The sequence below is a fragment of the Erinaceus europaeus genome, chromosome 3 (genome assembly GCF_950295315.1).
Source record: "Erinaceus europaeus chromosome 3, mEriEur2.1, whole genome shotgun sequence".
NCBI classification, from domain to species: Eukaryota; Metazoa; Chordata; class Mammalia; order Eulipotyphla; family Erinaceidae; genus Erinaceus; species Erinaceus europaeus.
In genome coordinates this window covers 154,327,625-154,341,411 of record NC_080164.1, presented here as the reverse complement: position 1 = coordinate 154,341,411, position 13,787 = coordinate 154,327,625, and the positions used below count along the sequence as shown (strand labels likewise).

At 41.5% G+C, this 13,787-nt stretch overlaps 1 protein-coding gene and 1 long non-coding RNA gene across 3 annotated transcripts in view; both read left to right on the top strand.

Moving 5' to 3' along the window:
- RHOH (ras homolog family member H) overlaps positions 1–9,154 on the top strand; it is a 45,013-nt gene extending 35,859 nt beyond the window's left edge. Inside the window, exons 2-3 of one of the 2 annotated variants that reach the window (XM_060188155.1) lie at positions 7,320–7,441; positions 7,922–9,154. In XM_060188155.1, the coding sequence (XP_060044138.1) occupies positions 8,071–8,661 (591 nt within the window). In that variant the 5' untranslated portion in view covers positions 7,320–7,441; positions 7,922–8,070 and the 3' untranslated portion in view covers positions 8,662–9,154. The remainder of the gene's footprint in view (positions 1–7,319; positions 7,442–7,921) is intronic. The other variant, XM_007526988.2, reaches the window with a different exon arrangement.
- LOC132537564 (uncharacterized) overlaps positions 1–13,787 on the top strand; it is a 521,799-nt gene that overhangs the window by 220,683 nt on the left and 287,329 nt on the right. The gene's annotated exons all lie outside the window — the stretch shown is intronic.

Here is a 13,787-nt window from a genome sequence, read left to right as displayed (position 1 = left end):
TGTTATAGTGACTTTCACTTTTTGTCTTAAACACTATTATAAGCACAATTAAGTATAACGTTTTTGACTAAGTCATTGAGAAACGGGAATGAATTAAACACATCAGATAGGAAATTTCTTATGCACACAGCATAGAAAAGGAATAACAGGAGTCTCTTTATATGGCCCTAGTCAACTAGGGCCACAGTCTATGGTGCAGTAAATAGAAAAGGCCAAAATAGTTGGGACAACACACATCACAGGGAGGAGGGGGTAATGTATTTATTCCTATTAATGATTCCTCAAGCTTCTGCTTATCCAAAAAATTGAAAAAAATGAAAAAAGGGAGTCGGGTGGTAGCACAGTGGGTTAAGCACAAGTGGCGCAAAGCGCAAAGATCGGCTTAAGGCTCCCGGTTCAAGCCCCCGGCTCCCCACCTGCAGGGGAGTCACTTCACAGGCGGTGAAGCAGGTGTCTTTCTCTCCCCCTCTCTATCTTCCCCTCCTCTCTCCATTTCTCTCTGTCCTATCCAACAACGACAACATCATCATCATCAACAACAATAATAACTACAACAACAATAAAAAAAAACAAGGGCAACAAAAGGGAAAATAAATAAATATTTTTTTAAAAATCTTAAAAAAAAAAAAAAAGGCCCCAGAAGCTGTGGATTGGTATTGCAGGCACCGAGCCCCAGTGATAACCCTGGAGGCAAAAACAAAACAAAACAAAACAAAACTAAACTAAACAGCCAACTCTCACAAGATAAAGTACTACTTGAAGCATTCACAGCAAGACAGTTTAAAACATTTGTCCACTGAAGCTTAACCCAGAGACAGAAAAATGAACTAGGCTGTAGGTCTCCAGCCTAGTGAATGTTCACAAATTGAACACACATGTAGAACCAGCATCCAGATCAAGAAATAACACTTTTCTGGTAAAATATCAAAAGCTCATTTATTGAAGGAGAATTGGAGCAAGGAACTGGCTGGCTGGGCATCTAACAGGTTCACACAGGGATCTTCCTTTAATCTGAGATGCCTTGGGTGGGGTCCAAGAGGCTGAGAGGGATGTGAGTGAAGCTGGAGCTGTAGACTGTCTCTAGCTCTCAATTTGCAAGTGACTGTAGGCACGATTCTCCACCTCTTTTTTTTTTTTCTTTATTGGATTAATGGATAGTTTACAGTCAACAGTAAAATTTAGTGATCTGTACATGTGTAACATTTCTGTTTTCTTTTTTAATTAATTAATTAATTATTGGATGGAGACAGATAGAAATTGAGAGGGGAGGAGGAGATAGAGAGGGAGAGAGATACCTGACGACCTACTTTATCACTCATGAATCTTTCCCTCTGCAGGTGGGGAACATTTCTCAGTTTTCCACATAACAATTCAACCCCGATTCTCCATCTCTTAAAGTCTCTGTAGTTGTGAATTAATATCTGCAAAGAAAGCAACTTTTTTTTTTGTTTCACTTTCTCAGGATTTGCTACAGCACCTGTCACACAGGAGGCCTTAGTTGTTTTTTTTTAATAAAGTGAATAAAACAACTGATGAATAATGCATGCTTACAAATTCCCTAGAGATGCCTAGTAATGTCAATAAAAGTCACAAAGTGACTATTTACCCTAGAATGCCACATTTTTAATATATCCCTGTAGCAATGGCACCATATGAATGTAAGTTGCATATATACATGTATACTTATTTTACAAGTCAAACTGTAAGGTGTTATCTGTAGTGAAATGTGGGTGCTGATTCAAAGACACTGTTATCAGTGGTGAATGGTTGTACACTGATGAACTATTGAAAGGATGGAGAGCTATTTAGCTCAAACCTGGCCAGTGTGCAGATGTTATTGGAAATAATATTTTTAAGTCTGAAAGGATTTTAGAAGATACATTTAAGTGTGTATGTATAGGAGAGTAAAAACAAGTAAGAATTTACAATGATAAAGTTCAGGAATGGTTATGCCTTCTCTTTGTTAAGTTCCTTAAGATTTTTCTTGAGATGTGTTGTTTTCCCTACAGGAAAAATAAATAAAATGAACTATCCAGTCCTTCTGGCCAGCGAGGGCACCATCTGTGGGTTCACGTACACTGATTAAGACCTTTGCAGTGGCACACTTGCTCGACTGTGCAAGGGGTCTAGCAGGACATGAGCCACTGAGGAAGGCAATGATTTAATCATCTTAGTGTGTTAGATTCATGGGCGTCAGCTTCCTTGGAGAATGAGTTGGCTACTGACAGTACAGGTCCTTGGTTCAAAGTTCTTTTGGGAAGGGTGATGTTTAAAAGCATTTTCTACAACAAACCACTGCTGGCAGCTGGCAGCTGGCTGCTGGGGGTTCAGATTTTTTTTTAAGGGGGGGAGACTATTGAGCATTTCATCAGCATTTTGAAGTAAGCCTGCTCAAACAAAGCTCAGCTGAACTCAGACTAGCCAACAAACAAAAACCTAAACAAAAACCAGTTAATAAAAATTATAAATTCACCTTAATTATCATATGTTTTGCCCTAATGTTCTAAAAGGCCATTCTCATGAAGCAAACGAGACTATTTTCACATGTACAGCCTTGTAGTAGTGTTAGCACAGACTGTTCCTGTATCGTCATCCTTCCACCTGACCCTTATTTTAAAAAATTTTTAAATTTATTTTCCCTTTTGTTGCCCTTGTCTTTTATTGTTATTGTAGTTATTATTGTTGTTGTTATTGATGCGTCATTGTTAGATAAGACAGAGAGAAATGGAGAGAGGAGGGGAAGACAGAGAGGGGGAGACACCTGTAGACCTGCTTCATTGCCTGTGAAGCGACTCCCCTGCAGGTGGGGAGCCAGGGGCTCGAACCCAGATCCTTAAGCCAGTCCTTGCGCTTTGCGCCACGTGTGCTTATACCGCTGTGCTACCACCTGACTCCCCACCTGACTCTTATTTAACACCTGTGAGGAAGGGGGCCAGAAGCACATTCCTATTTCACAGATGAGGGACCAACACAAGGGAACCACCATTGCACTGGAGTGTGTTGATGGCCTGTGAGAGGTGCAGGGGCTGTTTTGGCAACACAAAAGTCACCCCTGCTCTTGCACAGTGGGCCCAGTGATCAAAGACCTCTTCCAGGTAGGGCTGATGTATATGTCAAGCACAGGTCGTGTCTGAGAAAAGAGTGGTGACCTGTTCATTAGGATGAGGACTGAAGCCCAAGTACAGCCAGATTTTCCTTCTGACTACTGTTACTTTCCAGAAAAGGGGATGGTTAAGATACCTCATTCCTACAAATCATGTAACCATAAGCACTTGCCACCCTGCCCACTGTAGGATGAAGCCTCCCTTCCACACCTTGCACTTTGAATCTTTGTGTATAAACCACGAGTGCTTATGGAATGTGCCTGTTCTATTAAGATGATGAAAAGATCATGAGGAAAAGGGAGTTGATGAAATTATGTCACAAGAGACCTGTGCTGTTCTGGGATGGAAGGTTCATTAAGTCCTGATTTTAAAAAAGTCCTGTAAGGGTCACTATATGAAGTCATTCTTGCTAACTCTGCCACACAGAGACACATATAATTGGGCCACCCTACCAGTTATACTAGTAACAATACATTTCTGTTCTTTACCCCAGATTCTTTTAGGGAGAGCTGGTCCCTTTAGGAGAAATTCCACTATAAGCCAGGCCATTAACTTTCCATTGTTGGCATATGCGGCGCCATCTGAGGCTGATCCACCATGTCTATTTAGGATAGTGCTCTCATCTGGACAGAGTTCTTCCCCTGCCCTCCTCTTCCAGCTCCATATTTAGCCATCTGTTGAGGCCCACGCCGCTCATGACTTATCAGCCATCTGACTGCTATGCAATAATATGGAAGCTTCTGCTTTTGTATTCACTGAGGCAGGTGATAACAGCTTCTCCTTTGGCTTCAGTTTTAATAGAGTCACAGAGAAGACTAATCTAGTTTACTCACTTTGTCATTTGGGAAATGGAGGCCCTGTGAGCTGACTTGATGTGTCCGACACCCTTAGTGTCCAAACTGGCTAGACATGGAGATGGTTGTAAGTCACTTGACTGAACAGTCTTTTCCCCATCTGACTCTCGGGAACTCTGTCAGTGGCAAATCTCAGGCAAGAGTTCCTTTGCTTATATTATATTTTAATGTTTATGCTGCAAGGAAAAAAAAAATTGTAGTCATGGCTGGGTATAAGATACACAGCATAGCCTTTATTAGAGGAACTTCTGTAATGCTACTTCAAATCCTTATTATATTCATATTTATTTAATGGTTTTAATAATAAGAATAGTTTATTGAGTACTCTCTGCTTTGACTATGTACACATTGTTTATACGAGATGATCAAGCTTTATCCACCTAAACATAACACTCTGGGATATAGATCCTGGGATATGGATCATCTTACATTGACTCTACAGAGGAGGAAACTGAGGTCTAGGTAGTTCAAGAAAACTCGTATAAGATCATCACACATGCCAGTTCTAGTTCAGTTCTAGATCTATCCTACTTTACAGCCCATCCATTTTTTTCTAGTACTCTAAAAATTATTTATTGTATGAGAGAGAGAAAGAGAGAGAGAGAGAGAGAGAGAGAGAGAGAGAGAATATATGACCAGAGCACTGTTTGGCTTTGATTTATGATGGTGCTAGGGATTGAATCTGGGACATCAGAGCCTCAATCTTTTTCATAGCCATCTCTCAGTCCTTTTCTCTTCCTTCCTTCCTTCCTTTATCCTCTCTTTCTTTCTTTCTTTCTTCCTCTCTCTCTCCTCTTTCTTTCTTTCTTTCTTTTTTTTTTTTGTCATTACTGGGGCTTCACTGCTCTAGGCATATATTTTTTTCCCAGATAGAAAGAGACAGACTGGGAGTTGGGCGGCAGCGCAGTGGGTTAAGCGCATGTGGCACTAAGCGCAGGGACCGGCTAAGGATCCTGGTTAGAGCCCCGGCTCCCCATATGCAGGGGAGTCGCTTCACAGGCGGTGAAGCAGGTCTGCTGTGCCTGTTTTTCTCTCCCCTCTCTGTCTTCCGCTCCTCTCTCCATTTCTCTCTGTCCTATCCAACAATGACAGCATCAATAACAAAAAAAAAAAAGAGAGAGAGAGAGACAGACTGAGAAACAGAAGGATACTACCGAACTGAAGCTTCCTTGAACACTGTGGTACAGGGTGGGCTTGAAACAGGGTTGTGCCTATGACAAAGTAGCACATTGTCCAAGAACTGTCTTGTTGACATTATTAATTAATTAATTAATTAATTAATCTGAAATATTTTTCAACTTAAGCATCACTTTATTGAGGAAATGTTGACTTGCAGGACTATTGTTACAAAGGAACATTTCCCCAAGATAGGTGTTAGACCCCCATTTTTTTTTTTTTTTGCCTCCAGGGTTATCTCTGGGCCTCCTGCCAGCACTCTGGATCCATTGCTCCAGGAAACCACTTTTTCCATTTGTTGTTGTTGTTAGATAGAACAGAGAAATTGTGAGAGGAGGGGTGATAGAGAGGGGGAGAGAAAGAAACCTGCAGACCTGATACACTGCTTGTGAGGCAACCACCCTGCAGGTAGGGAGCTGGGGGCTCAAACCAGGATCCATGAGCCAGTCCCTGTGCTACGTACTATGTGTGCTTAACCTGATGTGCCACTGCCCAGCCCCCAGAACCCAAATTTTTATATTTTGCCTCATTGACTGACTCCTTTTCTCAGATACCCATTCATGGATTTGACTTTTACTTAATCCACTAGACAGATTTTGTGTAGTAACCTAAAGTCTGACACCAGTACATTTTCCTTAACTCTGGTTCTGCTGTACTGGTGTCAACACAAAACTTAAAAATTCCTTTAAGGGGGCCGGGTGGTAGCACAGCAAGTTAAGCGCACATGGTACACATGGTCTGAAGCACAAAGACCAGTGTAAGGATCCTGGTTTGAGCCGGAGTCTCCCCACTTGCAAGGGGGTCGCTTCACGGGTGGTGAAGCAGGTCTGCAGGTGTCTCTTTTTCTCTGCCTCTCTCTGTTTCGTTCTTCTCTCGATTTCTCTCTGTCCTATCCAACAACAGCAGCAATAGCAACAATAAGGGCAACAAGGGAAACAAAATGGGGGGAAAAAAGGCCTCCAGGAGCAGTGGATTCCTATTGCAGACACCAATCCTGGTGGAAAAAAAAAAAGTCCTTTAAAAGTCTTGGCTCTGGATGAAGTAGTGATGTGGCTACAGATACATATATCTAAGTAATCTGCTGGCTTTTTAATTAAGTAACAGTGGGGATGGATAGCATGATGATTTTCTGTAGATTTGTGATGCCAGGTCTGTATTAAGTCACTCTCCACTTGCTGAATCCTTACAATCACTGTGTGAATAAGGTGCTTTTCTTATTCTTATTTTTATGAAGAAACCAACTCAGGGAAGTCAAGTAACATGACTGATTTCACCCAGTTCCCCTGTGGCTTAAAAACAGATACATGAAAATAATTATCTGTTTGATTAGCTCATTTGCAAAGGTTATTGTGTTTATTTGAACTGACAGATTGGGTTGACAAGTATAAAAGTGTCTTGGAAGGGAATGTCAGGATTTAGAGGAGTAATTTTTCAAACTTCAGCGTTGAGGCGGATCTGTTTCATACTAGTTTATGCAGGCTGTGTCAGGAAGACGGCTAATGGGGGAGACCAGGGGGCCAGGCTTCACAGAAAACATTTACTCTACATTTTGATCAGAAAGGTCTTTCTTTTATCCAAAGTTGTGCTGGCCTTGTGATGACATCCACTGACAGATGGGACACTGTCGCCAAGGCTGATCTCATTGTCTGGAGCTCTCTTGGGTCTATCCATAATATCTAGATCCCGTCATGTTTATTCAACTTGACTCAAGTGACAGACACTGAATATGATTTCATTTAATCAAGTTATTTTATTTAACCCAGGAGCCTAGCAGAGTCTCTAATGTTGTACATTAGGTAACTGTTCAAAAGTGTTGAAAGAAATCATTTATTCTATACAATATCTGCAAGAAGGTGTTCCTATATTCACAACTATCTTGAAGAAGCATAAACTGATAAGAAGCATAAACTGAGACCAAGCAACTTCCTGAAAGCCATGTTGTTGCATAGATAAGAGGGCCAGATTTTCAATGCAGACAACTCCAAGGACCATGCCTTTCCCATTACTTTGTAGCCAGCTTTGGGGAAAACTCAAGAGAAAGACCATGACAAAGTCTTAAGAATTTTGGCAATATCTTGTCTTTTACCACTGTGCAAATTCCCACATAGATTAAGGACTGACCAGTTAATAAATGAAGGCGTATTTTTATAATGTCTATCACTCATGACATTTCTCTTTCTTACAGTTCCCAAGGTGACTGGGATCCATCAGCCCTGAAACCCAGAGACTGCTGTCAGTTGCCTCTCCCTGCTTCTTGGCACGAAAGCCCAGTCAGAGCTGTTTGAAAACAGCTCATTCACACAGCAGGTAGCTATTGAGGTCTTTTTCATGTTGTGATCAGAGCAGTTGCTTGTGTTTTTATCACTAGGCTGATTTTAGAGATAAAAACAGCTTTTGTTTCTTCACTGGGTGGAGTTGTGGGTGTGGGGCAGAGGGGAATGGCATGGCCAAGCTTGTTTTGCTGGAGGGGGAGAAGGGGTTAGACAAGTGGGATTGGAGGGTTGCACTGAGGTGAGCTTTTGTTTTATTAGTCAGCCAATGAGGAAGATCTCCATCATCAAAAAACGAAGAAAAAAAAAAGGCAGGGGGAGGGCTGGAGGTGGTTTATCTGGTGGAACACAGAACTGACAATCGTGAAACTGTTCGATTCCTGCCACCACATGTGATGGAGTGGCATGCTGGTCTTTTTTCTCTCTTATAATAAACCAGCAAACAGTAAATAGAATGATAACTTTAAAAAAGAAAGAAAAGAAAGGCTCACTTTCCCACTTTCTCTTTCTCTTCCAGTTGAAAACCAGTGTTTGGACGTTTTTGAAATTGACAGCCTACGAATTGCTGTCCAACCTACCTGGCTTCCATTCCCCATGGTGAATGGCGTTGGTTTCAGCAGCACACTGAGTGTGCTTTTCTGAAGGATTCCAAACTCATAACCAAAAATGCAGAGTGGGAAGATGCTGAGTTCTATCAAATGTGTATTGGTGGGAGATTCTGCTGTTGGGAAGACTTCTCTGCTGGTGCGCTTCACCTCTGAGACCTTCCCAGAGGCCTACAAGCCCACGGTGTACGAGAACACGGGTGTGGATGTCTTCATGGATGGCATCCAGATCAGCTTGGGCCTCTGGGACACAGCTGGTAATGATGCCTTCAGGAGCATCCGACCCCTCTCCTACCAGCAGGCAGATGTGGTGCTGATGTGCTACTCCGTTGCCAACCATAACTCTTTCCTGAACCTGAAAAACAAGTGGATTGGTGAAATCAGGAGCTATTTGCCCTGCACCCCTGTGCTGGTGGTGGCCACACAGACTGACCAGAGAGAGATGGGCCCTCACAGGGCCACCTGCATCAGTGCCATAGACGGGAAGAGACTGGCCCAGGATGTGAGAGCCAAGGGCTACCTGGAGTGTTCAGCGCTTAGCAACCGGGGGGTACAGCAGGTGTTTGAATGTGCTGTCCGTACTGCTGTCAACCAAGCCAGGAGGCGCAACAGAAGGAGGTTCTTCTCCATTAACCAGTGTAAGATTTTCTAAGCCCTGAGAACTCTACCCAGCACTTAACTGACTCACCTCAGAGACTGCAGAGGACAGGGAAGCACGGGAACCAGCAAAGGTTGATGCTCTTTGTGGATGTGTCCCAAGCAGTGTTTCCTTTTGGATACAGTTGTTGATGGGATTTAGTCACTGGATGTTTTTACTAAGTACACTCTACAAATGGACTCCTTGCCCAGTACTTGGAAAACTGTAATAAATAGTTCATCTTCAATTAAAAACAAAAGCAAAAAACTAAGATGCTCTCATAATTTTGAACAATGCAGTATGCAGTGAGTTTTCTAAAGAATTACATATTTAAAGACAATTTTTATTTAAGAAATGACAAGATGTATAGTTTTGTATATGATTAGTTTTCACACTTGAAAATTCTCCTACGTAGTCCAACATAAATCACTCTGAGTAAAATATCCTTGTGATTCTCTGTCATATGTTTGTAATGTTTTCACTTGAAATAAGAATTTTGTTGAACCTACTTGCCTGCTAAATTTTACCAGTAATCAAATTTTAGATTACTGCAAACTCATTCTTGCAATCATTTTTTCACCACCTTCTTCAGAGTTTCATATAAATGCTGTTTAATAGCATAAACTACTTTAATTCTGCCTTACAAGTGAAAATAATTAATTTTTTATCATTGCTGGGGCTTCACTGCTCTTGATTGACTTTTTCAGGAAGAAAGTAAGTCACAGAGAATGAAAGACCTCAAAGCTTCTTCTAGTGCAGTAGGGGCTGGATTTAAACCCGGGTTGTGCATGTGGCAAATCAGATGTACTCTCCCAGTGAGCTATCTTGTCGCCCTTTCCTAATGATTTTAAATAGTTAACACTGCATTTTTCTCCTGTAATTATAAGACGTTTCTTACTTACATCATTACCTTGCAATTAAAGACCCCAACCACGCACTAATTTCTCATTCTCTAAAGCAGATTGAAGGAAAACCTTTCAGACAGGGAATCGGACAGCTTCAAGTCACAGCAGCAGAACCCGGAATAAAAGTGAGGAAGTCTCATTTTCATTTTGGGAAATGCTTTGTTTGGCCTCCTTCCTTCCACCCTGTGAATCCCTAACTGGCCACAGGCCTTGTGAAAGGAGAGCAGGTATGGAGTACTATTTAATGGCTATTTGGCAAATTTGTTCTCACTCACTCAAGCACCAATCTGAGCTGTCTTGGCACCACCATTGATTAATTTTAGGACCTAACCAGAAAAACTGGGAATGTGTCTATGCATGAAACATGGCATTTACAACTCTTTCTGTTTCATGAATATGAAGCACTTGGGTGAAATCAAATTCAGATTCCAAGCACAAGGAGCAGGGAAATATTATATGTAAATTATATATAAAATGTTATGAAGGAAAATACTGAATAAATAGGTCTATACATGGTTGGGATGGGACATAGCAGTAGAGTGTAAGATTTCCATGCGTGAGGTCCTCAGTCCTGTTCCCTGACGCCTCATAAGATAGGCTGGTGCTCAAGTTTTCTCTCTCATTAAACAAATAAAAGATAACTTTCCTAAATAGTAGGTATATAACCTCCAAGCCCCATTTTATCTAAGAGCTTAAAAGAAATGATATTGATAATTTGCTATGCTTAAAAACAGAGGATAATGTAAATTGAGGGAGAAATGGCTGAGAATGGCCCCCAGGGATATCATTTACTGACCTAATCAAATAAAATGTAGAGCTGCTCAAATTCATGTTTATTAAAGCAGACCATTCTATTTTTTAATTTCTTTATTGGGGAATTAATGTTTTACATTCGACTGTAAATACGATAGTTTGTACATGCATAACCTTTCTCAGTTTTCCATATAAAAATACAACTCCCACTAGGTCCTCTGAAGGACCTGTATTCTACCCCCCACCCACCCCAGAGTCTTTTACTTTGGTGCAATACGCCAATTCCAGTTCAGGTTCTACTTGTGTTTGCTCTTCTGATCTTGTTTTTCAGCTAAAGCAGACCATTCTTATTGTATCCAGAGAATAAGTAAACATGATTAGATTATGTTGACAAAAAAAAAGCCTTTTTTCCCCCCATTTTATGTGGTCAATTCTTTATAGACCTAATCAGGGTTCAAATCAAACCTGTGTTCATCTCTAAATACCTCCTCCTCCCCTTCCCCCTTCTTATCCTCCTCCTCCTCCACATGCTGCTGTTTAAGACCAGAAATCTGGATCTCAGTCTCTGGGGCTGGTGTGCCCTAAGTTCCTTGGAGCTGGTGTATCTGCTTCACACAGACTGTTTCATCTCCAGTCCTGTGACTTGTCTTTGCCTCTGTGTCACCCATGCCCCTTGACTTGAGAGCCTGTGAACCCATCTCTCTGCAGCAGTCATCCCAAGAGCTGGGGGCTTGAACTCTGACCAAACAAGGGAGGTAATGAGACTCAGCTCCTCTGATATGCCTGTGCGTCCATATACTATTATCTAATATGTTTGCAGTCTCAACTTTTGGGAGTGTATGTGGAAGGATACTTAATATGATAGCAAGAATGAATTGTTATTCATTAAAATTGGTTGCCTCAGCTCTGGCTTATGGTAGTGTGGGGGATTGGACCTGGGACTTGGAGACTCAGGCATGAGTCTCTTTGCATAGCCATTATGCTATCTACCCCCACCCAAATTGGTTGTTTCCTCAACCTATCTTCCTCCCTTCCTTCATCCCCCTTTCTTTCTTCCTTCCTTCCTTCTTTCCTTCCTTTCTTTCTTTCTTTCTTTCTTTCTTTCTTTCTTTCTTTCTTTCTTTCTTTGTCTCTTTTTTCTCTTTCTTGTTGAAGGCAGATGGTAGAAGTGTCTGAAAAGGGAAAGGTTTAGTTTCCTGATTCTAAGTGAGGGAAGAGAAACTTCCATGTTGGAAGGGGTAGAAGAAAGGAACGTCAGAGAGAGTACATCAGATGGCTTTGACTTTTGATTTCATGTGGGTAGACACACTGGTCCTTCTGGCAGGAACCATGTTTATAGGTCTCCTCTTAGAATCCTCATGTCTGAGAACAGGAATCCATGTGGAAACCCTCGCTAGTAATGTACCTGGCAGAAAGTGTGGGTCTCTCTCACTAGAGGAATTCCTTTTTTAAAAAAAATATTTTATTTATTAATTATAAAGATAGGAGAGAAAGAACAAGACATCACTTTGGTACATGTGCTGCCAGAGATTGAATTCAGGACCTCCTACTTGAGAGTCCACTGCTTTATCCACTGCGCCACATCCTGGACCACCTATAGGAATTCTTTTTTTTTCTTTTCTTTTTAAATTTATTTATTTATAAAATGGAAACATTGACAAGACCATAGGATAAGAGGAATACAATTCCCACCACCAGAACTCCATATCCCATCCCCTCCCCTGATAGTTTTCCTATTCTTTATCCCTCTGGGAGTATGGACGCAAGGTCATTGTGGGATGCAGAAGGTCTGGCTTCTGTAATTGCTTCCCCGCTGAACATGGGCATTGACAGGTCAATCCATACTCCCAGCCTGTCTCTCTCTTTCCCTAGTGGGGCAGGGCTCTGAGGAAGCGGAGCTCCGGAACACATTGGTGGGGTTGTCTGTCCAGGGAAGTCTGTTTGGAATCATGGTAGCATCTGGAACCTGGTGGCTGAAAAAGAGGAATTCCTGAATGCAGAGCCATCTCCTGTGCTTCTCAGTATCCCCAGAACTCAGCACAGGAGTGGAACTGCAGCTCAACAAAACTATGTTGAATTGGAGAGAGATACAGGAATTGGGCTGAGTGTCTCATTGTGGTTGTGTGAAGGAAGCAGACCCACACCAGCCTTGCAGGGGTAGGAAGGAGGCAGACCCTTTATAGTCAAGCAGAGGCAAGAAGTGAAAATAGGTCATCTTACTGGAAGCCATGCAATGCACATTCTGTGTGTGCCTATATTAATTTTTATCTGCCTAGATTTATATGTAAGTTTCTTAACTTGCAAAACTGGTGCTGCTCTGATACTATTATATGTCAATTCCTACCTATTCCTAGTAGCAGCATTAAGTATGCTTTGGTTTGCATTAAAGAGTTGATTTGAGAGATTGGTAACTTCTACTATTCTATTTGACTTTGTACTGATGATCCAGTTGTAGCAGCAGAAGCTAGTGTGAAGAAATTAGGCTGAATGTCAAGAAAGCTGACAGCATCCTAATGGGCAGGGTTTGTAAAGGCTTCATATGTGTTGGGCACTGTGCTAAGCCCTGGAGTGTGAGTTATCTCAACACATGGTGTGGAGGTGGCCACATTATGAGGAATACCATCTTACACAAGGAGACTGAGGCTGATGTTAATCTGACAAATCCAAGGCCATATAGCAGGTAAGTGGCAGCACTAGGTCTCTCAAACAGGTTCCTCTGACTACAAAGCTCTGCTCAAAACCACTGTGCCCCACTTCCTCCCAGAGCACCCTGACTAGAGAGTTTTGCCACATCCGACTTCATGTAGCCTTGTGGGCCCCACCCCCTCCAGTTGAGTGGCCTTTATATTGAAAATTAGTTTATTTTTAAAAAGTTTTTATTTTTTAATCATTTATTAGAGAGAGAGAGAGCGAGAGAGAACTAGAGCATTTTTTTTGGTATATGTGATGCTAGGGATTGATCTCAAGATCTCATGTTTGAAGAGTTCAACACTTTATCCATTGCACTATCTCTTGGACCACTGAAAATTATTTTTAAGTAGAAAATTTTAAGTCTGGTGATCTTAGTTCTTCTATTTAATGTTTTCTGGCAATAAGAATTGAATCTGCGTAAGTCATAGAGCACCATCATTTGTGAAGGTCTCTGGTCCAACTCTTGCTTTTTACATGTGGTTTTATGGGTTGTTTGCATGTGAATTGACAACGATGTGTGTTATCATGATTTGCTCTTTAAAAAATATTGGGAATTATTCTTTTTCTTTTTTCAGTCTTCAGTACTTCAGATTCCAGGTATTTCCTTTGAATGAGTGAGTACTAGGGGTGAGGAGAACCTAGTTAATTTCTTTGAAGTATTTTTAAGGTTTTGACACTAAGAAAGGACATTTTAACCAGATGTGATGGATGAAAGGATTACAGTTTGTCACAGCTGAAGGGTTATGATTTGACAGAGGGGACAGGACATCTACTAGTGTTTGTCTCCAATGT